Here is a 24,257-nt window from a genome sequence, read left to right on the forward strand (position 1 = left end):
GCTTTAACAGCAACTGTGGTTCAACACGTTGCCTATCTGGCATCTGTTCCACCAACAAATAGAGCTAGTCTTCAGAATTAGAGCTCTGGTGGTTCGTGTTAACACGCTAGCCTGCGGTGGAGTCAAATTCCCATCCTGAATTATTGTTTCAGTCCACTGTGTGTTCAGAAACGCAGCAGATCAACCGGTGTGTTTGTTGAAAATGCAGTCAAACAAACTCATGTTTAAAAAAATGAAGAAGCAACCTGACCTGAGCAACCACAATCTGATTTTCTACCGCACAACGGAGCAGAGTAAAGTTTGTTATGTTCCTGGAAAGCTGTTGTCTATCGTATGTACTAGTAACCGGATTACATGCATTCATCTTTTCACATGAATCCATTGTATGTAGAAATACTGTATGGAAGTAATTAGAGGAAGTCAATGCAGTGAAAGCTAGAAACTGAGTTAAATTCTCTGTAAAGAACAAGCAGCCCAATGGAAACAAACAGTATACAGAAATGATAATAGATGAAATTATGTTTTTTTTTTTATGGTCACATTTAGTTCCTGATTCCAGGTCAGATTAGATGTAACTGGTGTTTGATCAAAGCCATATTTGCATCCCGATGATTAAATAGTATTTCTAAGGTAGAGGGACTTTAGCACACATCAAGGCAGTTCCAGTATTCTGCTTTTCAACTTTTAATGCACTTGTTCAGCAGCGAGAGCTTGCTGCCTGTGCATCGAGGATGGAAGCTGTGCTTTATCTTCAGAGAGGCGCCGCTGATCCACAAGCTGCTCTGAGAAACTTGATAAATATGGGCTCAAATCTGAAGTCATTCCTTCCTCAGAAAGATGGCCTCTCAGTCCCAGCGCCAGCAGAACACAGCCAGGACAGACTTTCAGATGTTTTGTGAAGGATTTCCTCCAGCTCCCTATGAGCTCCTGCAAAGTTTTTGTGATGTCTTAAGCTAAGCATTGCATCCATAACTGATGAATCATGTAGGACAGTGTCCTGACAGCTTAGCATCCTGTCCTTGTTCCAGGAGGAGAGCAGAAACATGATCAATCTTCCTCACTCTGTTTTTCTCCTGTTTACATGATCATCTGAGCTTGAGTAAACTTTATCACAGACATCACATCCGCACAGAATCATGTGGCTTGATTAATAATGATAACGATATGGAACATTCTGTAGCTCACGTTTCCAGCGCCCGCAATTCCTGATCTCAAACAGAATAGAAAAGGAGATAATGAAGGCTTATATAAGCTGCCATATGTCTGAGACTTGAAACTTTTCTACACTTTCAGAGCTTGCTTGAGGGTTGTACGCCGCCGCATGTATCCTGTTCTACCTGCGTTTCTAATCAACAACGTGTACGCATTCACACGTGCACACTTCCTCTGGGACCCCCTCCTCCTCTCCCCGATCCTCAGCAGTGGGAATGATGACAGGAGGCCGAGGTAAAGGATGAGGGAGGGGAGGCTGTCAGCGGCGAGGGAGGACATGGGGATCGTGTCGCAACACCGAGGGGAGTGTGTGAGGGAGATAAAGAGAGGATGAACATGATCAGGAGGGATAAAGCTTGGTGGAGTCCTTGGCCGTATCTTTCTCAGTCAGACAAGACAAGCCCCGCTGTGCACGCATCACGTGCACGTAACTCAGAGGTGACACTTCTCTTCTCCTGCACCTTAAATCCCTTTTTATTTTCCCCCAGCCCTGCAACTGGTGCATCCTCTGCAGCCAAAAACAACCGTCCTGCATTAAATCTGCAGTGCATGTTCTGCAGCAGGGTCATGAATACTACAGCAGGCAGTATGAATAGATATCAGTGACATTTATTTTAGCCTCTCTGAACATCCCACGCTTTCTTCAGGGCATCTGTTTGTCTTCAGGGCATCTGTTTAAACCTGAGAAATGCTTGTTTTTGTGGATTATTTGACAGCTCTTCAACTTGTTATTTTTCTTGCAGTATATACCTCAGTGACTGCATCTTTCTTTACATTTCAGCTGTTTGTAATTCATTCTTTAAAGAACCTGCTCTGTCTCTTCCAGTTGAGTTTGACGACTGCGCGGGGAACGAGGACGTGGCGTTCGATGTGTCAGATCCCAGCTTCCTGGTGGACGGGGACCTGAACCTGGTCCCTCGGCAGGACGTCCGGTACAGCGCCCCAGTCCTGTTCGTGCACGGTGTCAGCGCGCACGCGGACGACATAGCGCAGGTGGACGTCACCGGACTGCCGCTGCCGTCAGCGCACGCTCTCAGGGTGAGTTGGAAAATGTGCTGCATGGATGTTTTCTTTAGCAGTTTCTTCATTTCTGCTTCATCAAAATCAAAAAGGTCACGCTTCATTATGTCCTGGAAAGGTCAGACTGGGCATTATGTAACAGTGATTAAATATCAATGCCCCTGGGTGAGTATGGAGCTGCTTTTTTTAGTTTGATCATTTTAGGAAAATGTTTTTTGGCTTTCTTGTTACATATGGGATGAGAAGATTAATAGGACTGTCACATACTGTATGGACAAGGAATATATATCTAAAACTAAGCCAGTGTAGCTTGTTGGGTATTTTTTTTGACAGACATATACATACAGAAGACATAATTATAAGGAAAACAGAATATATGAATAAACAGTGACCTGCTCCTCTCAACTAACAGATGGTAATTCATCTTCATTATTGTAAGTCTATACGTATGGTTCAAAGCTAAGTTTATCCGCAGTATATTTTTTCTTGTTTTACATAGTTCATAAAGGGTCCCTAAACCTCCTTATACTTTTTTTGGTTTGTCTTTTAGTATATAAGTTATTATGTCTAGTGGAAGGTTTGACATCATCCATTGTGTAATAGATAATCTTTCAGAATAAAGTTATCAACTTTTGAGCATTTCGAAAGCTAGATTTCATTAATATTTGTCCATTTTCATAATAGCTATGTTCTTTTGGATGCAGATCAAGTAGAAAAAACTTTTGGTCATCTTGCTGCCTAATTTAATCCAGCAAAAACTCTGGAAGTGGAAAGAAACAACTAGCCAGCTGTGTTCAAAGGTAAAAAAAAACAAACAAACAAAAAAAAAAAAACACCTGTTAGCACCTCTGTAGCTCATAATTACTACAGAATAATAAATCTGGTTTGTTTGTTTATTAGATATTACAGTGGAGAGAGACAGGAGAAACACAGGGGAGTTACATGCAGCAACTAAAAAGCCACTTCTCTGGGTGTACATATAGTTTGCACTCAACATGTTGACTTTTAAACACTGATTTCTTTATGTTTTGCACAAACGTTTGATTAGTGACCTTTAGAAGCGCTGGATTATGTTAACCTCACACAGACGACCAGTTTCACACTGTCGCCGGTCTTTGCTCTAAGCTAAGCTAACCAGCTGCGAGTTTATTAACGAGACAGTTAATCGCCATGGCAACAGCAGTCCAGGAGAAGCAGTAGAAATACCCACGAAGCAGACGCTCTGTCACTCTGTCAGAGATTTTACTGAAGTGAACCTATTTTGTGCGTAGGTGACAAAAAATGAGCGGACTGCTTGGCTGATGTCAAGGAAATAGTTCCAAGTTGAGTTATACTGCTCTGCCTGAGAGGCTTAAAAGTCTCCTTAAGTGTTCATGAACCCTCATTTGTTTCCCAAAACTGTTGCTTTAAAGGACTAAAGCCTTGTAAATGTTCTTGGAGATGTAAACTAGGCACTGTGTCATTCACTCATACATTAGCGATCTTAATTGCAAATTAAAAACTTTAGAACCCAAAATCCATCAAATGTTCAGAGGCAGCTGTTGTCAGTCACATTCATGCATATGTTGATGAATTTTAATCACTTATAAATGTGAAGCACGCTCATGCGACCTTAATTATCATCAATTAACATAATTGCACCACCTCAGAGATGCCATATTAAGCAGTGGGGAAACACACATCCACATTTTTTTAAACCAAATGTCTTTAAAGAAAGTAAAAAAGCGATCAAAGTGATGCAGAGACTAATGGAATAATCTTTGGGTTTCTGTTCCTAAACGAGCTGAAGCATTGCATCCTTAGTAGAAGATGACATATGGAGGAAAAAACACGGAGACAGATTGATTGACTGATGAGACCCAGAATTGTGTAAAAAGTTTAAAGAAGGAGTTTCATGTACTAAAGTGAAAAATGTTAAAGTGGCTGGAGGCAGTTGGAGAGCAGCTCTGCCAAACCGACCAACATTAGTTCAGTTTCCAGCACGGATGCTTACGGCAACAGCAGCTGAGCACGGCACTAAATTTGTCCACAGGTCAACAAACATAATATATGATGACAGACGGTTTACATTAATACGCCAGATTCTAAAAATGTTTAGCGCTTGTAAAGGTCAGAAAAACATTAGAATGTCCCGGCAAAAGTAAAAGACTAAAGATTCACATGAGTGTTTGCTGCATTTTTTTAATATATCTGATTATTAAACTTGGCTGCGTATCCATAAGTGTGTATATTTCTCTATATTCATGTGGTTTAATTATTAATTGTGCATGAAGCCACATGGAGGGACATTTTTCTGGCATGGCGAAGTAAAACAGCTCTAATGTTTTAGCGCTGAGTTCCAGTGTGTGAAGAATCGCGTTGGCCGGTTCCAATTATATGGGAATGTTGCCAGGAAGCCGGCACCCCACCGCTGAGCTTTGTTTGTCTGCAAATGTGTCCCTTTGTTTGTGTAATCTACCGAAATTTGCTTCTGCAGCCAGCAAATTGACTGCCTTACAAAACTCTGGTGCACCTGAATAAACACCATTGTCCCTCACTCGTAGCCGTCATACGCCCCCGTTCTCCCGCCGCTTTGTCCAAATACGCTAAGTTGATTAGGAAGAAGTTTCCAGAGACTGCAGGTAGTGTCGGCGTTCCTTTCCACCATCTCAGAGATCATCTGTCTTCCTGGTGCAGAGCTCAGTGTCCTGCTGCTGCCGTTCCTCCAGCCTCCAGCTTAATGAATGCCTCCATCCCTTTCAGCGTGATGAGGCTCTCATTTGTTTGCGTCTACCACCATCGTTTATTTGGTTAGATGGTCCACGGGTGTTACCTTGGCAAGTCATTGAGGATATAAGTAAATTAGTCTCTGGCAAGTTGTGTGTGGGAAGTGAAGTTCCCAGTGACTAATGGGACCATATGGTCTGTCCTCTGCATGAGTAAGTGTGTTTGAGCGCTTGTGGCTTTGCCTTCCATGAGACATTTTTTGTTTGTGGATCACTTTCACAAGTTTTGTTTTGTGATCTTTTTGTATTTCTAGCAGGAGAATCACAGTTGCATATCCAGTTAAGCCCATATTTTTGCTTTATAGCTGGCACTTGGCTTTTTAAGTGACTGTCTTAAAAGTTTGACATCTTAATTTAAAGGATTTCCTTAAACTTGAGTACTTGCATGTCCACCACAAGATGAACTGTGATCCTTTAGTCAGCAGTACTTTGGTTTTTGACTGCAAAAATAAGAACAGACGTGCCAGTCGGGACCAGCCATTCCTTGTGTTTTTTCTTGTCTTCTGATATTTTAAGCTAAGATTGTGATCAGTGTTTCACCTGGTTAGCATCAGCATGTCAACATTTTCATTGTCAGCTGTGTATGCCGTCGTACCGAGCATTCAGAACACTGCTGTGCCTCAGTGCAGCCTCAGAGATGCTTGAGATGCTTGCGTGTCTAAAGATGATACCATTATACTGATTGAAGCACTTGTTGAGGTCTGGGAACATGGTGGCATCACTACAATGGAGCCTGACAAAAAAAAAGGTAAAAAATAGTTGGCGGATCACATATACAGTGTTATTATTATCAAGGAGAGATGGCCAAGACTACAGAAATACAGCAGGACACAGCATTTAATCCTCTGAGAGGTGGTGGAAAATGGTGCTTTGGGGAAACAAAAAACTACTGGAACATACGAGACTACAGTCCTGCAAACAGAACAGCAGCACTTGGGATTTTCTGTCATGCAGCCTTGACTTGGTACACAGAATTCAAACTAACAAAATGTTTGTCAATCAACAAATCCTTAATTTGAAAAAAAAGCAAACAATCTTTTCATTTGTGTTGTTTGTGTGAGGCTAAAATGGAAAATTATGGCAGAAAAATTTCAAAACTTTCCTCCAGAGGTTTGTGTGCACAGTATGGAAAGCAACAAAAAGAACTCCAGGTTGGATTATTAGTGTAATAATCAGCTGACACCTAGTTTGACTGAATAACCATTTTGTACCATCATAATTATTTAAAATATTGCAACATACTTTACATTCACTGTATTTCTTGTAATGCAACAATTAAAAAGTTGAAATAAGTGATCCAGCCTGATCACATTAGTGAATACTGTGCTCTAATTTCAGTCAACTATTCAACAGTGTTCCTTCAGTGCCTGTAAGCATGACAAAGCAGCTGCTTTCTCCTCTGATATTTCACCACTGAACTCATCGTCACCTGCAGAAGGCTTAAATAAATCTGTAGCATCTTAGCTCACTGTGCTGCATCAGCCGACAAAGCAGTTCTCTTTGTCTGGCATCTTCTCTGCACCGTCAGCTGCAGGTTTCCTCTTCAGATGCTAGATGCTTTCACTTCTGATGGTGCTATTATTCCTATTATAGTTCCATTAGCACCCCTAACACAGTGTCTTATTGGTTTTTTTGTCATTTGTTTATCAGTTCCAACCAGAAGAAACTTATTGGTCAAATACAAATTCACTGTAAGTTAACAACATCCCAGCAAATATTTGATTGATTTGCATGAAACTTAGATGACGTGGTCGTCAGGGGTTGAATGGTGACTGGATTATTGTTGTAATGTCGCTGTTTTTAAATCTATCATGGATTGTAGCAGCTAAGATGACCTACTGACTATTATACAGCGTTTTTAACTTCCCACTAAAGTCCACTCCTGGAACATGCTGCACATTATTAGTCTTCTTCATTTTTTCTGCTGTAAATTTCATTAAACTGTATCAGGGAGACTTGATACATCCAATTAGCTGTTTTATCTTTCCTCTGGACAGATGCTTTAATGTCTCTATCTGTCCTAAAGTAGAGTAACTCAGCTGTTAATTGCAGAGCACACATCGTTACCAACTGCACAAATGAGGCAAAGGGTAGAGAAAGAAACAAAGATGAATTAAAAAAAGAAAAACAGAAACGCTAGGCAGAGGGAGAGTCCTCTTGTGAGACATGGCAGTTTAAAGCTCATTATTTCACTATCAATTAATCTGCTGAAGCTCCTCAAGCTCAGGGACTCATATCATCAGAAAATCTAGTGTTCAACCCTGTGTCCACATCCTGTCATCCCCCTCGCTCCCATCAAACACGTGTTCAGAGCGGCAGCAGCTTCTGAAGACTCTGGAACTAACTTTGGCATATTTAAGAAGCTTCTTTCAATAAGGAAGGGGTTCGACTTGCAGTGACTCCACTGACATCGACTGGATGCTGAGCTTTAAACCCCAGATAGCGCCGTCTCCATGCCTCTTACCTGTTTTTCAGTTATCGCCCCACCACAGAGTAGGAGTCTCTTTTTCATGATGAAGTCTCTTTGTTCTGCTCCTGTTAAAGTTGGGTTTTTTTTATTTGCCCAAACCTTCCCTTTTGTTTCCTGTCTAATGCGGAGCGGAAACGTTCCAAGGTGAATTTATTGGCATAACAAATGAAACGGTGGCAGAAAATATTGGTTGGTGATAATTGATAAGCGCTGGGAGTGAAGGTGGAGAGAATCAGTTTTTAATTCCTCAGTGCGTGCTGCCATAGTTTGGTGTAACAGGCCCAGGGGGAGAGAAGAGGCTGATGAATGATTCCCATTATGAGCAAAACTCTGAATTCAATGAGTAATTTATTCCCCCTTTTTTTGCAACCGATCAATATGTGAATTAATGGAAGAAAGCATTTCAATTTAACAAATGCATGCTCCAAGATATGGATTTTTTTGTGTGTATTATTCCTTGTTGTTTTGGTTGCGTTGTGCAGAACGTCAGTTATGCAGAACATTTTCCCGCCTTCAGGGGGCATAAACAGGCACCATTCAAATGTAACAGCTGATAAGAGGCAAAATAATCTGAGTCCAAAAGCCTATTTATTTTGCTTTTGTTATGTTTCATCCATTCTTCGTGTGGCGAATGAAATGAAATATTGCATCCTGTGCAAAATCCTCATCCTGCAAAGGCAAATAGATTTTCTCTCACCAAGCTTTCAGCGTTCAATGCGGCTTTCTGGGGATAACTAAGATGTGACATCTTGCAACCACAGCACAACAGCTTACATTATACAGGACAACACAAATAATCTTCCTTTTCTCCGTCTCCGTCCCACTCACGCTATCTCTCCTCAGCTTGTTCCATCGCTGTCATTTGCTAAGTCTCTTTACAGCCTTTGTCTGTCATCTGTCTGTTTTACATTACTTCCTCTTCACTCTCCATCTTTTTGCTGGAGTGGTTTAATATATCCACCAACATTTATTTTGTTGGCTTTAATGTGTGGGAGTGAGAAATGAAGAGGAAACAAACAAAACCAAGCTGACCATCATGATAATTCACAAACTCGTAGGTTCTAATTTAAAAGCTAAATGGTCTCCGTGTTGGTTTTGTCTCCATGTTTCTTAGTTGTTGAGTGCACCCGAGGATAATTTATTTGATTTAATTCCATGTAATGCCCCTCACGGGATGGAGACAGATTATGTAGAAACTATTTTCTATGATTCTACCTTTAAGCTGCGTGTTCGACTGGTTAGGCTCCAATCAGGCTCATAGCGTCCTGAAAGATCAGTGGAATAAGGAGGTAACTGTTCAAAAATTGGAATAAATTCTGAAATCAGGTTATAGATGAAATTGGGAAGCTAAGATTGCGTGATGAAAATGATGCTCAGATGTGTTAGATTTGGTTTTCGTTGTGCAGCAACTGAAGAAAAGAGAAAAGTTTGACTTGGATGGAAGTACAGGGAATCATGGACCATCACTAGAGGACTTTATGACAAAGGCGTCATTATTAAATGGATTTTAACAAGAAGAAATGGGGGAAAATGGTGTTAATGATTAAAAGAGCTAATATTTTGCTCTTGTTAGCTGAAAAATTAAATTTTTATACTAACAACATCAGAACATTGGTGGGAGTTGATGATTATTATGTTTGGAGACTTTTTGAATGACCCTGATGGAACTTTTGGCCTCTTGGCTTAATATAGTCACTTTTTGTAACAAAAACGAACTTGAAGGACTTTTCAACAGCTCCTTAAATTCTGACAGACAGATCAGCTCAGTGGTCAAAAGCATTTTTTATTAAATACTAACTTCAGGTCAAGGTAAAGTCCTTTGTCCCTCTCAGAGACTTACCAGGCTTTTATCATGGCGCTCTTAGACTGCTGTGATCCTGTGGATGTGGGCGTTCAGCAGTCGTCTCTTCAGCAGCTGGTTTAAAGTACAGCTGCTCATCGGTTTAAAGGAAAAAGAAAGCCTGATGACACAGCTCTGGTTCTGGCCTCCATCCACTGGCTTCCTGTTTGTTTCAGGTTTGATTGGAAGATTTTATCAGGAGTTGGTGCCACCATACTGAGCAGAACTTTTGCATCTTCATATCGCGGTCAGGCGTTGAGCAACCAGATGTTCTAAGATCAGCATCAGACATAGAGGAGATCCTCATCTGTGGAACAGTTTACTTTTCCATGTGAGAGGCGCTTTAGAAACTTTAGGTAGCTGCTTAAGATCCACCTCTTTGAGTCGAGTAGAGCTTGACAACTTGACTTCATCTCTTATTATGTTGTATTTTTAAATCTCATTATTCTCTTGACTTCAACCAGACTCCAATTATGTACTATAGTTATATAGTACTGTAACTGTAAATGGAGTCGCCTGTAAATTCCAACCTTTCCTTCTTTTAAAATGCATAACTTGTTAGTTGCAGACATAAACTATGAATATCAACATGTATTTAATCTGTATGATGTCAAATTGAGCTCTACCAAATCAGTTTAACATTTAAAAATACATAAACGGCTAAAACACCAAGAACACATAAAGGTTGAGGCAAGTTGCCTTTTTATGGATTGGGAACATTTATTTAAAGGCAGCAATGTAGTAAAAAAGATATAGACATTTAAATACATTAAATACATTTTAGAAATGTAATAAATTTAATAAAAAAATGTTAAAAATGTTGTTATCGTTGTATCATTATTATTATTGTTGTTGTTGTTCAGTTCACACTAAGTTTGTGCAGTAGCCTGCTGTAAGTGGTCATTTTAAAGTATTTTTATTTCTATTATTGTATTTATTTAAAACCTGTTCTTGTAGGTCATAAAGTGTTGAATAAATCTGTAGGATCAACATACAATCAGATCCTTTTTTGTCTTATTAGGTTTAATTTACATGCAAACAGTCTTGGGGCACACATGGAACAGTGTTTGTTCAGGTTATAGAGAAAAAAATGCGTCAAATGATTACAGATATATATTAAATATTCTCAATAATGATATACTACCATACCGAGGTTACCAATTCTCCTACTTTTGGCACAAGACACGCCCTTTTCAGTGTTTTCTGCCCAAACAAACACCAACAAACATTCAGAAACATCACACACAGCACAAAAGTCATAGTAGTTTCTCCTGGTTATTACATATTTATGCTTATACTAGTATATTCATAGATCCATATGAGCATCTCCAAAGGCAGAGGCTTGTGCTTATTCATGCATGAGGCACAACTCCATTAATTAGCTGCTTCTGATTATGAAGTCTCCCTGACATGGAGACAGGATGGATGAGGATCTGACAGTAAATCGCAGGTCTGATCTGTCTCAGTTCATAAGCTGCCATTATATCATCCGTTACACAACCGCTGTCCTCAGGTTGAGTCCTCAGCTCATCTTATTTTATTTTACTCTTAGTAAAAGTCTGATCTGTTGACTGAAGTCAGAAATCTTCCTGCTGCCATGTCAAGTGTTTTATCACTGAGGTGTTTTCATTTCAGTCAGACAGCAGAATGTTTGCAGTAGAGACCTTAGTTATATAAGTTAGAATTACACAAACGTTTTCGGTGTTTAGGGATTATTAAATACACTAATGAAAGTTGTGTAGTCAGATACACAGATCTGGTTCACTATTGTTAAAAGTTATGGGTTTTAGGTCATTATGGGACTTCATGGGAGAACATTTCCCCTTAAAACACCACAGCAGCTGTTCTGCTGGTCAATTTGAAGACCAGTTCATCCAAATTAATATTGAAAAAATTACTATAAAAAAACAAAGCAAAACATGAGTGTGTCAATGCAGCTTTTTCTGGTTAATATGTCCTGCTGTAAATACACACAAGGTATAATTTAAGCAAATGCGTTTTATTTTGAAAAGCCTGCAAGTTTCACGAACCCTGATCAGTACCTTTTAACGTCTTTGAGCTTTTATTTTGAAAGTTTATCAATCAGCCAATCAGCTGTGAGGCCCTGGCTGGTTGCAGGGAGCAGAGAGAGGAGCAGACTAAGGATTAGACCCTCCAACAAACGGTCACAGCTCCATAACTAGAAGACGGATTGAAAACATTCTTTGAGCTTTGAAGCAGCAGCTTGTTTTGAACACATTCAGCTATTTCTGTGCACAGACTGTGTTCTACAGATTCAGGTTAAAGAGACACTACAGTATAATGGGAGTCAATGAGAATTCCAGTTATTTCTACATTATCAGTGCACATCCTTCCTACTCTCTGCTGATGAGTTTGTACAAACATAATCACTTTAAACAATGCAGCCAATTAAGAGCTGAAACAGCCATCAGTCATTATTTTACTGCAACACTCTGCTGGACTAAAATGAAAAATGTTGATGGTGCATTGATTGTACTAGAGCAAAGCGTGGAACACTTGTGTTGTCAGGCGAGTGTGTGAGTGTGTTATTTGGTTGCATATACGTTCTGCTGATGCTAACATCAGTGAGCTGGACTGTGCATTAGCAGAGCTCACTGATTGGCCGGTCCGGCTGCATATCCGTGAGTTTATTCCACATTGAATAGCTGCACAGTTGTGTCACCACCGGCTGATACTGGCCTCAATATGATCCATTTCTCACCAGGTCTCCAACACATTGTCAGAAATGAGTAATGACACTTCTCAATATAGCAGTGAGGGTGAAAATGGCAGAATGGACAAGGACGTGACTTTCCTCCAGTCGCTCTGAGCTCATGTGACAAAGACTCCATCTATTTTATTTTTCTGCATGCATGCAAACTGTAGTGCCGTTTAATGCATGCCTTTTCTGTCACCTCTGACTGATCAGTGGAATCTTTTTAAAACCACTCATTCCTTGTCGTGCTACTTCCAAGCCAGCAAAGTGAAATGCCCTTAATGATCATTTAAGAGACAGAGACGGAGAGGGAAGCAAATGTTTTAAGGCTGGATCAGGGCTGATGCCGCGGCAGTAATTTATGAACAGAACACATTAAAGATTCATGGTCTCTCTTCTCTTACGGTGTCACCAAACTGTGGGAACGCAATTCATCACGCATGCAGACTGCCAAGAGAGAATCCGAGAAGAAAAGCCGTCGCTAAGTGTGAGAAAAGAATGAGTTAGAGCCACAAAGTGGCAGGTGTAAAAGGTGAGAGGGAAGGAAGGGAGGAACCCTGCAGGGAGCCATCCTCAGCGAGCAGGACAAATGTCTTCAAGCAGCCCAACGTCTGATCCACCTGCAGAACATTGATAGGTTTCAAAGCATCACTCCCCTCTCCATATCCACTGTATCTGAGCTCAGTGAAGACATGGATCTGACAGCATGATTTATCTTAGCCCTAACTCCCCTCACCAGCCACTAAAAATACCTCAGTGTGGCTGTTTGCCTCCCAGCTCTTCTTACCCTCCTTTACAAATATCACACAGCTGAGTTCTGAGCATGATGGGATTGATGCGCTCATCCCTGCTCTTCAGACTCAGGCCAGATCTTTTTTTTACAGGTGGTGCTTAAAAGTCCATAAACTCGCTTGTGAACTGGTCACATAAATATACACACACCACTGCCTGTGCTCTTTAGACACAAAATAGGTCATATAATCTCTCAGAGCTGCTTTCGGTTTAACAGCTTCAGGTCCGGTTTTAGATTTCTGCCTCTGACATTTCAAAGGTCATCCCCCAGTGGATTTGATAAGAGTGGCCATTTGGTGTGTCTTTGGTGTGTTCTGGTCGGGTTGAGTTTGTGATTACTGTTTCATTGTGTTCTCTCTGAACTTAGCAGAGGGCTACGGCGCTTTAGCGATATGAGAAGCAAATCTCTGTCAACAAATGGCTCAGTTTTTCCCTCTTACCTGTTTTCCTTCCGTCATCCTGACAGAGGTGAGACGGTGCCAGACTCCCTGTCAGCCGCCAACAGCAGTGTGAATGGTAAACATGCAAACAGTCCCGCAGAAAACACACAAACACAACCATGAGCACATTGTAAATAAAGTATCACACGGCAGGCTGTAAAAGATGAAGGGCAAATGCGAGTATCTGCATTGCAAATGAAACCGCTAAAACCTCAGGTCGGTGTTTTCCCTTTCATATTGAAAATATGTTGTCATTTTAAGCGGGGCTCGTTGGCTGGACTTGTTGACGTGTTGTTTCTTTCGTTGTCGCTATTGTCGTTCTGTCCTGACCTGCCCTCATGAGTACAACAGACAGAATCAGTTCAACGGAAATCACCTTTTCTGTCATTGTTTGTCATCTCTCCACATGTGCTTTTTGCAGACAAAAAAAGCAGAAAAATGCCAGAAAAGTGGAGCTGGAGATGATTTCACGTGCTTCTATTTCATCCCGTTAAGATTGTTGTAATGCATTTTTTACTTGTTTAAATCAATCTTCTCTTAACTGCCTTCAAACAGTCCAAAATGCAGCTGCTGGTCTTTTAACTTGGACTAACCTGAGATCCCACATCACCCCAGTCCTTTCCTCTCTTCACTGGCTCCCAATCAGCTTTCGTGAACATTTTAAAATACTGGTGATAACTTTGAAGGCTTTACGTGTCCAATCACCATGGCGTATCTCCGACCTCCTTCAGCTGTACGCCCTGAATAGAGCTCTCAGGTCGGGCCAACAAAAGTTACTTGCTGTCCCTCGTTTCAAGTATAAACCTCTGGTGACTGAGCTTTCCAAGCTCTAGAACCAAAACTATGAAACGTTCTTCCTCTGCAGCTGAGATCAGTCGACTCCTGTGGAGCTTTTATGAGGCGGCTGAAAACGTTTCCATTCCAACAGGCCTTCTGCTGACTTGTAACCTCTTTATTTTTATTGTTTTAATGCACTGTACTTTAGCTTCTGCTCCCCTGTTTAATACCTTTAGCGTTATTGTTTTTGTTTTATTATTGTTGTAAAGCACCTTGGAATTTTGTATCTGTGAAAGGTGCTATAGAAATAAATTTGACTTACTTACAGTCCTGTGGTGGAGGCCTGTTTGGATGTGTTTGACTGACAGCTGCTGGCAGGCCGAGCTTTGGCTCAGGAAGAGAGACAAAGGAAATGAACTCATGCTGGCGTACGAGACACAGGCAGACAGTGGTAATGAACGCAAGGGTCACATTAGCATCTGAAAAAGACTGAAATTACATTTGCAAATATGTTTTTTTGAACTCAGCTGATGCCTAATTAGCTAATTAGCTAAATAGCTAATCAAGCTAATTAACTAACCAGCCTGCAATTTGAAGATAGGAAATGCACTTTTCCTCGGCAGGATGTTCGTCTGGTCGGTAGTTCAGCGGAAAAAGCAACAACAAGATGTGGATGAATGGAACAGGCAGGACATCAGTGGAGGAAAAGCTCATGTGTGTTGATTGAATGCAGAAAAACAGCACTGCTTTAAATTCTACACTTGTACAGTTTCAGTTTTGTTGCCAATAATTCTACTTTCTGTGTGTTGTTGAGTCTTAGTGGATGGTGGCGGTGCACAGGACTGTGGTGCATGGAGAAGTGTGCTCAAAATGTGAGAGGACAAGTTTGTTAGTTAAGTTTAGTTTAAATAAATAATCCTGAGTGATCATCCCTAATACAGGATGACTGTATCACCACATAGACAGATGTTACAGATATCTCAACAGCTGGGTTAGAAGAGCAATAAAAGTGATTAGAAGGAAAGAATTCTCTTTCTCCATACCTTAGATGAATAAACTGCTGTAAAACATGCAGGAAACCTCACACATTCCTCACTATATACTTTTCAACAACAGTCGTTTAATCTGTCCTTTATTTCCACGTCTGTCTCGCTGCTCAACAAACAGTTGAAGTCTTGAATGTGTTCGGCTGTTTATTTGATCTCCATGTTGATCTCTGGGTCCTCGCTTCATATTTATTCTCCTGGTTTTATGTTCTGGTGTACACAGAGAGCAACATGATGCTCTATAAGAGCATTACTGGACTCAGGCAGTGAACTCATTTTCAACACAATAATGTGTAATAACTCCATACCTCTGCTCAATAACGCACTGTTTATTATCTCAATGTAATAATACACTATTTAGTACGCATATTTTCTTAGAAAATGCATAATTTGCATTTATTCTCATACTGTTTCTACTCATTTTTATATTTTTCTGACAAATTTTTCTACTTATGTTTATATTTTTGGGGCATATTTTTCTACTTATGTTTAGATTTTTGGGGCATATTTTCCTACTTATGTTTTCATTTTTTGGACATATTTTCCTGCTTATGTTTATCTGTATATTTTGTACTATTTTATGTCTAAGACCTTGAATGGGAGCAACTGTAACTTCAGCAATTTTCCCTCAGGGATCAATAAAGTATTTCTGATTCTGAATGAGTTCATATGTTTTTACAAAAGCAATTTTTCTTTTGTGGACAATAAGGCATATCTCAACTCAATTCATCTAATCTCATACCATAAAGACATATAATATGCATAGTTAGTGAACATATTTGTGTGTATTTGGCTGTTGACTGTTGGTGTGTGTGTGTGTGTGTGTGTCTGTGTGTGCGTGCGTGCGTGCGTGCGTGCGTGCGTGCGTGCGTGCGTGCGTGCGTGTGTGTGTGTGTGTGTGTGTGTGTCCTCCTCGGCTCATGTCCAGGTGTGTAGACAGTCAGCAGACTGTCCTCCCTGTAGGTCATCACCTCCACGTTAGCAGCCAGGACTCCAGGGTGTCGGTGACGGGTTTTATTTTCATCAACAGCCAAGCAGAAAGGGCCCTAATTGTATCAGTGATTCCAAAGTACAGCAGAGAAAGGAACATTTTTCACTCTGCTTACAACAGCAGGAGGATAGACGATGAAATTAGATTATGCTATTGTGTTCTCGAGCAAAAAGAACATTTCAGAATGACTCCTCTCTTCCTGACGCTTGAACAATGCAGTGCTTCACCAGAATCTTGTCATCTCTCATTTCTTCACTTACACCACCTTTTCTCGTCTCTTTTTGCTTCACTTTGTCTTCCCCCCTCTCTCTCTCTCTCTCTCTCTCGTCCTTATTTAACACAGAGGCTGGATGAAGAATTTAAAAATGAAAAATGGAGATTGCAGTGAGAGCCACAGAGATACTTCTTTCATGTTTGTCCAGGGAACATCCTCTACTTTCCCTATTTTCCTCCAGATGTATAAAGCGTATGGTGCCAGAAGCAGATGTTCAACCATGTTTCATTGTATCGCATCCATCAGTGTCTCCATCTACGAAATGAACTGGGCATCAATCCAACAATGTTATTCTCTGTTTCAGTGCAAACTTGACTTCTCACCGTGTACGTTTATGCATTGTTGATGGTGAAAGATGCTAACAAGTCGTTTTGAAGGCTTTAACCCTTGTGTCGTCCTGTGGGTCAAAATTGACCCGGTTTAAAGTTGAAAATGTGGGAAAAATCTATTTTCACAGTGAAACTTCTGATGTCCACATTTTCAACATTTTTGGGAAATCTTTGAACATTTTTTGGTGGCAAAAAGGAAATGTTAAAAATGTTTCTTAAGAACATTCACAGAAAAATCAACCAAAATCCAGCGCATTTTACTGGATTTTGGTTGATTTTTCTGTGAATGTTCTTAAAGAAAATATCATAAGTTTTACTGATATATATGGAATCACTTTAGATATTTTTAGGATTTTTTGGAAGATTTTTACTCATTTTTTGAAAATATTTACAAGAATTTTCTTGCCAAATTTGGGGGATTTTTTTTTTTTTAAATAAAACTTTTAAGGGAAACTTTTAAGAAATTATTGGAATTTTCTTCCTGAAGGTTTTGAAAATTTTCTGAAATTTGGAGAATTTTTTTGCTGAATTTTTGATTATTTTCAGACAAAGAAACGATATTTTTTGGTGCCTGTAAATGAAGATAACAGGAGGGTTAAAGGGGTGTCACCACACAGCTGGGTGAGATGTAATGATTTCTGTTTAATTCTATGATTTCTCTCCTCTGCGTTGCAGGACATCCTGGGTCTGGGCCAGAAGCTGCCTTACAGATCCAAGAGATCCCTGCTGGTCCCTCCTGTGATTGTTACTGAGAACCAGAGGCCTCCGTTCCCCAGGATTATCGGCAGGGTAAGAAACAACCATCATCCACTCAGCTGGACTTGATTTCCCAAATGCATTCATTCATTTTAAAATGGAAAAAGACTGTTTCATAACAAGATAATAAAATGAGTCAGATGTTTTGCATTCACCCTGGAGAGAGAATCAGCCAGCGTACAAAAACCAAACTATTAAATATGTGCATTCAACTTTCAAACTTTTTTCTGACCCTTTGGCCACTTTTGAATATTAAAACTATGGTTTCATTTAGATGAAAAGACAAGGGCTTGGTGTTCCTTCTAATCTGTTACAGCTTCACAGACAGTTTATTGGGAAAGATATAATTGATTGCTGTAGGAGTATAAAGAGAGAAATTTAATTGTGGAAATCTTCTTTGGAGAAAATATTATAAAACTGAATGCTGTGAGAACTTCTTGGTCTGTACTAATTCATTTTTTTGGTTTGATTCATCTGCTGATAGTAAAATGTTTGCTTGTTTGTAAAAGTTGCTGCAATATGTTACAGGTTAAATGTAAGCAAATCTTTCATAAACTATAGAGTTGATGAGATATAAACAAGAAGAAGCAGCAAATCAACATCTTCATTTTAAAAAATCTTTCATAGGAGTTGGTGCAATTTCAGACTAATATAGAAAAATCACATGAAATGCCATCAGAGTCAGTTTAGCCCTTTGTTGGTATTTATAACTCATGCCCAAAGGTCTTGTGCACACTCCTGCTACACTTCAACAAAAAGTTCAACACATGCAGCTTTTCACTATCCTGCTTTATCTGAATGTGGCTTACAGCTATAACAAAACAAATATTTAATATTGTCTGACTAAAGCTAATGGAAAAGAAACTTCTGAACATGTGAGACAAACAGTCTTTAATAAAGTAATCATCTATGCAGACGATAGTTGGCTTTCTATTTAACCCTCGTGTTGTCCTGCGGGTCAAGTTGACCCATTTTAAAGTTCAAAAATGTGGGGAAAAAAAATAGATTTTCACAGTAAAACTTCTGATGTCCACATTTTCAACATTTTTAAAAATGATTTTTATGTGAATGTTCTTAAAGAAAATCTCAGAAATTTTACTTATATGGAATCACTTTAGATATTTTTTTGGATTTTTTGGAAGATTTTTACTCATTTTGTGAAAATATTTACAAGAATTTTCTTGACAAATTTGGGGGATTTTTTTTTTTAAATAAAACTTTGAAGGAAAACTTTTAAGGAATTATTGGAATTTTCTTCCTGAAGGTTTTGCAAATTTTCAGAAATTTGGGGATTTTTTTTGCAAAATTTTTGGATTTTTTTCAAACAAGGAAACAATATTTTTTGGTGCCAGTGAATGAAGACAACAGGATGGTTAAAGCTAACTGTGTCAGACTTGCTGTTGCAGATCAAAGTGCACGTTATTTACGAGGCTTGTAACCGGAATAATGGAAGCGGAACAAGAAAAGAAAGACTTAAAAGTCGTGTATGTTCGCCCAAGTCAGTGCAACTAAGTTTTCCTGCTGTTAATACTGTTTGTAACGCGGTTAATCAGATCATGTACAGGTTGTATTTTACCTGTTATCTGTATCGGTACACAGGGAAGCCTAATCTTTTTTTAGCAGGATTGTTCTTCATGTCAGCCACACAAAGCACGATATTAGAATAGAATCAATGTAGGGACACGTGAGTAATTTTTACCGTCTTCTCCCTTGGAGCTGGGAGAGTAACAACACAAACCCTGTCAATGCATCAGGAGACAACAATCCTTCCTGTGAATGCAGAGTTTATTTTTATATATGGAGCATCAGAAACATTTCTTGAATGCTTCCTAAGTTTTTCATCTGAGTTCCACTATATTCCTTGTTGTGTCCCATTCTGTCTCTGCTGCTACAGCTGGCAACCAAAAGTTACCGGTTAACTTAAAATGCAACACAGTTACTTCACCGGAGGGGAAGTTTTGCCATTGTAATTTCATTTTAAAGTCTGGCATACTGCAAACAGCACAGAAATGTACTGATAGGCTCAATCAGCCTCTTTTGGCAGGTTGGAGTGTGGTATGTATATGTGAAAGTCACACACCTGTGTTCTATCTTTTTTATATGCACCCCTAGTTTTTGTAGTTTTTCAAACACGGTGGTAAAACCAGACTAATGACCTAATTAGGGTGTTTATTTAATCTCTGGGATGTTGGCTGCCCATGACGACTGCACAGAAAGTGAACATTTATAGGAATTATGGATACAGCTACACAAAAAAAATCTCATTTAATATTTACTTATTTATTCATTGAAGGCAGGACTGAACGCTCTGGCTCTTGTGTTTCCGATTATTTTCTGTTTTTGCATCATATTTTAGTGTTAAGCTCATAACAAAAACCTTGACAAAATGTGTAAGATTAAATTGCACAACAACAAAGTAAAAAGTTATTAATGTTTCAGGATAGACTATGATATGTAGAATTTAGACGACACTGTTTTAATTCCATATGAGGATGTTAAACACCAAATCAGTTAACACTTGAGGTCAGCTCAGGAAGAGACACTTTGAAATATGTGAATGTTTTCATGTTGTTTTATTGTCTACCTGCCGGGTTACAAACTTTTCCTCTCTTCTATGTTTTACATTTTATCTCTATTTATTTTCTAGTTTTTAATCAGATTTTATGAGGATTGTTGTGTTTTAAGATTTTTTTTTGGTAATGAAAAGCATGACAAATACACAAGCTCTTGTTTTAAATTAGTGTCTCGGATATTGTGTGCAGTCAACTGCGGAATTAAATAAAACTTTCATGTTCGCATTTTTGCTTTGTTAGGGACTACATAATTCAGACAGAGTAGAAAGTACAAAAACTGAACAACCCAATAAGCTCTTTCTCTGTTGTATGAAAGAACCAGTGTGGAGGATATAGGAGGCTCAATGGTGGGAAAAAGTATTCAGAATGATATTTTTGTTAGCATATAATCACTTGTAATCAGTGTGGTTTATTGAGTTTAGAGCGAGTCCATTGTGTCCATACAGTGACTTGGTCCTCTCCTGCAGTTTGTCATGTTGTGTTACCATGTTTTTACTGTATCCTACACTGGAGACACCAACCAGTGGACCTATGGAGGGTTTTTTGTGCCACTTTCAGTCTGCTACCTTACCGCTAGACGCCTCTAAATCAAACACACTGGTCCTTCAGAGTCTGACAAGGGAAAAACTAATTGTGTTAATTAATAGCACCACTGATTGACACCCAGTTCAAGACTTGAATAATCTCAAGTTTTCAGATGTCCCAGTAGAGACTGAAAGCTGGGACAGTATGACCAAACACTAGAGATGATCTCAAAGCATGCTACTGCATAAGAATGTAATAATTAGCTCAATTCAGTTTATTGTTTCAGTACTGATGGAGGAATTTTATTTTCCCAGCTGGAGTCTTGTTGAAAACACCAAAAATGACCTGACAGGTCTAATTATTTATGTGGGAGACATACTTACATCCTGGTAACTTCTTAAGTTTCTGTTCCATTCATATCCCCCTTCGGTATAAATGTCTTTTTTTGTTTGGTTTTTTTACCTCTTCATCATGTCAGTATGGTGCCTTTTTATATGCTGGAAGACATATCATGAGTAAAATAAGCAGTCAGTGCATCAGTTTGCAGTGACAGCCTCAAAAACACAGATTCAGACTTCAAGGATTAGATATGTAGCCAACCAAAGGGAGCATGGTTTCAACATGCAGGGTTGGACTTTCTATATCAATATTGTTCTTCAGAATCAGCTTCCAGGTCCAACATGTACTGATTACTATAGTACAACTTATCATTGCATAGCATGGTGTAGTTTTAGTGTTTTCAGAAGAGTTGTTGGTGAGCTCCACCTTTAACGGGGATGGATGGAGACAGAGGCAGGATTTCTGAGATCTGTATATTCTAGCGGTAGTAAAATTACACCACAGCCATTTTAGTGCAGTAAGGGATTATTCTCATGAAAAAAAACCTTCTAAGTCTGTAGCTTTGATGCACAGAGATTGTTTTTTTAAAGGTTAAACCCTGAGCGGAGAGGAACTTCAACTGTCTTTGTCATGAGTCATCTGTGCAGCAGGTAAATTGCTTCACCTGAGTCCTCCTGGATCAAATGGTCAGCTAAAAGCCATACTTCCCGACTCCAGCGCAGGGTTCTACAATTATCTCCCCCCACGCTGCAAAGCTTTGATGTATCTTTGCATGTCAGTCAGCTTTGTTCTAGGTAAGGCCAGGCACTGAGAGATCATCCACATCTCTGGCTGCCCGCTGAGACTAACATAAAAAGATATTCCATACTAAGCTCTGCGCATAATAGATAATTGTACCCTGGAGAGCATGACCAGAGCCTGGGCCTCCAGCTCAGGCTAATACTGTGCTCAGTATGATCCCTGTAAAGCAGGGGTGTCCAACATGCGGCCCGCGGGCCAAAAGCGGTCCTCCAGAGGGTCCAAAATTAAAAAGAAGACATCAACTGCACTTTATAAACTATAAATCTAAAATAATTTCTAGACCATGACAAGTTGTTTTGATCATAAAGTAAAATATATCGCTAGATTGTTTATTTGTCTTTTGTCATTTTGTGTCATTTTTGTAATATTTTGGCTTGTTTTTGCCGTTTTGTTCCTCGTTTTTGTCGTTTTCTGTTTCCTTTTTGTCTCGGTTGTGTTTTTTGTCTTATTTTTGTCATTTTGTCTTTTGCCTTATTTGTTCCTTTGTGTATCATTTTTGTCATTTTGGTTTTTTTTGTCTCATTTGTGTTGTGTCTATTTTTTGTTGTTTTGTTTCTCACTTTTGTCTTGTTTGTGTCATTTGTCCATTTTTTGTCGCTTTGTAACTTTTTGTCTAATTTTTTGTCTCTTTTTTTGTTTTGTTTCGTGTCATTTGTCGCATGTTTTGTCATTTTCTTTCTTGCTTTTGTCATTTTATGGCTCATTTTTGTAATATTTTGTCTTGTGTTTGTTGCTTTTTGTCTTTTTTTGTCTGGCTGTTACTTCTTTGCACCTAAACAAAGAAAAACATTGGAGATGTTGAATGTGACCCCTGAACTGAAATGAGTTTGACACCCCTGGACAGCCAGTGGAGGGCCTGGATGGTAGTGAAGGATGGTAGAGAAGGATGGTAGTGAAGGATGGTAGAGAAGGATGGTAGTGAAGGATGGTAGTGAAGGATGGTAGAGAAGGATGGTAGAAAAGGATGGTAGTGAAGGATGGTAGTGAAGGATGGTAGTGAAGGATGGTAGAGAAGGATGGTAGTGAAGGATGGTAGAGAAGGATGGTAGTGAAGGATGGTAGTGAAGGATGGTAGAGAAGGATGGTAGAAAAGGATGGTAGTGAAGGATGGTAGTGAAGGATGGTAGAGAAGGATGGTAGAGAAGGATGGTAGAGAAGGATGGTAGAGATGGATGGTAGAGAAGGATGGTAGTGAAGGATGGTAGAGAAGGATGGTAGAGAAGGATGGTAGTGAAGGATGGTAGAGAAGGATGGTAGTGAAGGATGGTAGTGAAGGATGGTAGTGAAGGATGGTAGAGAAGGATGGTAGAGATGGATGGTAGAGAAGGATGGTAGTGAAGGATGGTAGAGAAGGATGGTAGAGAAGGATGGTAGAGATGGATGGTAGAGAAGGATGGTAGTGAAGGATGGTAGAGAAGGATGGTAGAGAAGGATAGAGAAGGATAGTAGAGAAGGATGGTAGAGAAGGATGGTAGTGAAGGATGGTAGTGAAGGATGGTAGAGAAGGATGATAGTGAAGGATGGTAGAGAAGGATGATAGTGAAGGATGGTAGAGAAGGATGGTAGAGAAGGATGGTAGAGAAGGATAGAGGAGGATGGTAGAGAAGGATGGTAGTGAAAGATGGTAGTGAAGGATGGTAGAGAAGGATGGTAGAGAAGGATGGTAGAGAAGGATAGAGAAGGATGGTAGAGAAGGATGATAGTGAAGGATGGCAGAGAAGGATGGTAGAGAAGGATAGAGGAGAATGGTGCTGCATATGTCGAGTCATTAGGTGATATTTTTGGGGACGGGTTGATGCAAATTTCTTGCTTTGGAGAGGAATGGGAATCAGCAGATTAGTTTGGGTCCATAATAATTTCTTCTGCATGCAGTGGACCATCGCTCCTCTCCACCTCCTCACTCAGGGTTTGCATGAGAAGACAGGTTAATGTGGACTATTTTACCCAACAGGAGCTATATGGTGGCGACTTGGCGAAATTGATTTTCCACACCAATAGCTTTCCCTCTTCCTATACACCCTACCACTTCCATACGGCAGCCGTTCGTTTCTCATACCGCCTTCTTCTCTCCGGGAGATAACCAAGTGGGAAGCAGAGGGGAGAGTTGAGATTACGAGGGTTCCGGTTTGACATGTATGACTGTGTGCACATGTGGGGGAGTGCTGAGGGTGGTTTGGCTGTCAGCGGGGCTCACAGGGGAAGGGGAAGAACCTTGTTGTTTGTGTCACATCTCCGGCTAGCTGTGGAATTGTTTTGAAGCAGAGGTCTCTCCCCGGCCCTCCCCTGAGGGCCCATAAACAGCTCACAACATCTCACACAGCAGCTGGAGCCATCAAAGTGATACGCCTAAATGTTTCTCGGAGCACACACCACTTCAGTCACCGCCAGTAGGACCATTCTTCAGAGTACTCAAGTACTCAGGAAGATAAATCAGTCATAGCTCAAGTAGCTTAAATGTTTATTCCCAAAGCTTTTTAGTTTTTCTTTCTTTCTTTTTTGCTCGTATCTGGAATTAAGTGTGAGTTCAGCGTTATTCTCACTGGGTGACAGAAGGGCTCCTGCTGGGAAAAACCATCTTTCCACCAATTTGG

General features: G+C 39.8%; 1 protein-coding gene across 1 annotated transcript in view; it reads left to right on the forward strand.

Annotated features, from left to right (window-relative positions):
* Positions 1 to 24,257, forward strand: part of cdh13 (cadherin 13, H-cadherin (heart)) — a 446,773-nt gene that overhangs the window by 153,159 nt on the left and 269,357 nt on the right. Inside the window, exons 3-4 of the mRNA XM_055009253.1 lie at positions 2,039 to 2,250; positions 17,348 to 17,461. Coding sequence (XP_054865228.1) covers positions 2,039 to 2,250; positions 17,348 to 17,461 — 326 coding nt within the window. The remainder of the gene's footprint in view (positions 1 to 2,038; positions 2,251 to 17,347; positions 17,462 to 24,257) is intronic.

The sequence above is a fragment of the Amphiprion ocellaris genome, chromosome 3, assembly GCF_022539595.1.
Source record: "Amphiprion ocellaris isolate individual 3 ecotype Okinawa chromosome 3, ASM2253959v1, whole genome shotgun sequence".
Classification (NCBI taxonomy): Eukaryota; Metazoa; Chordata; class Actinopteri; family Pomacentridae; genus Amphiprion; species Amphiprion ocellaris.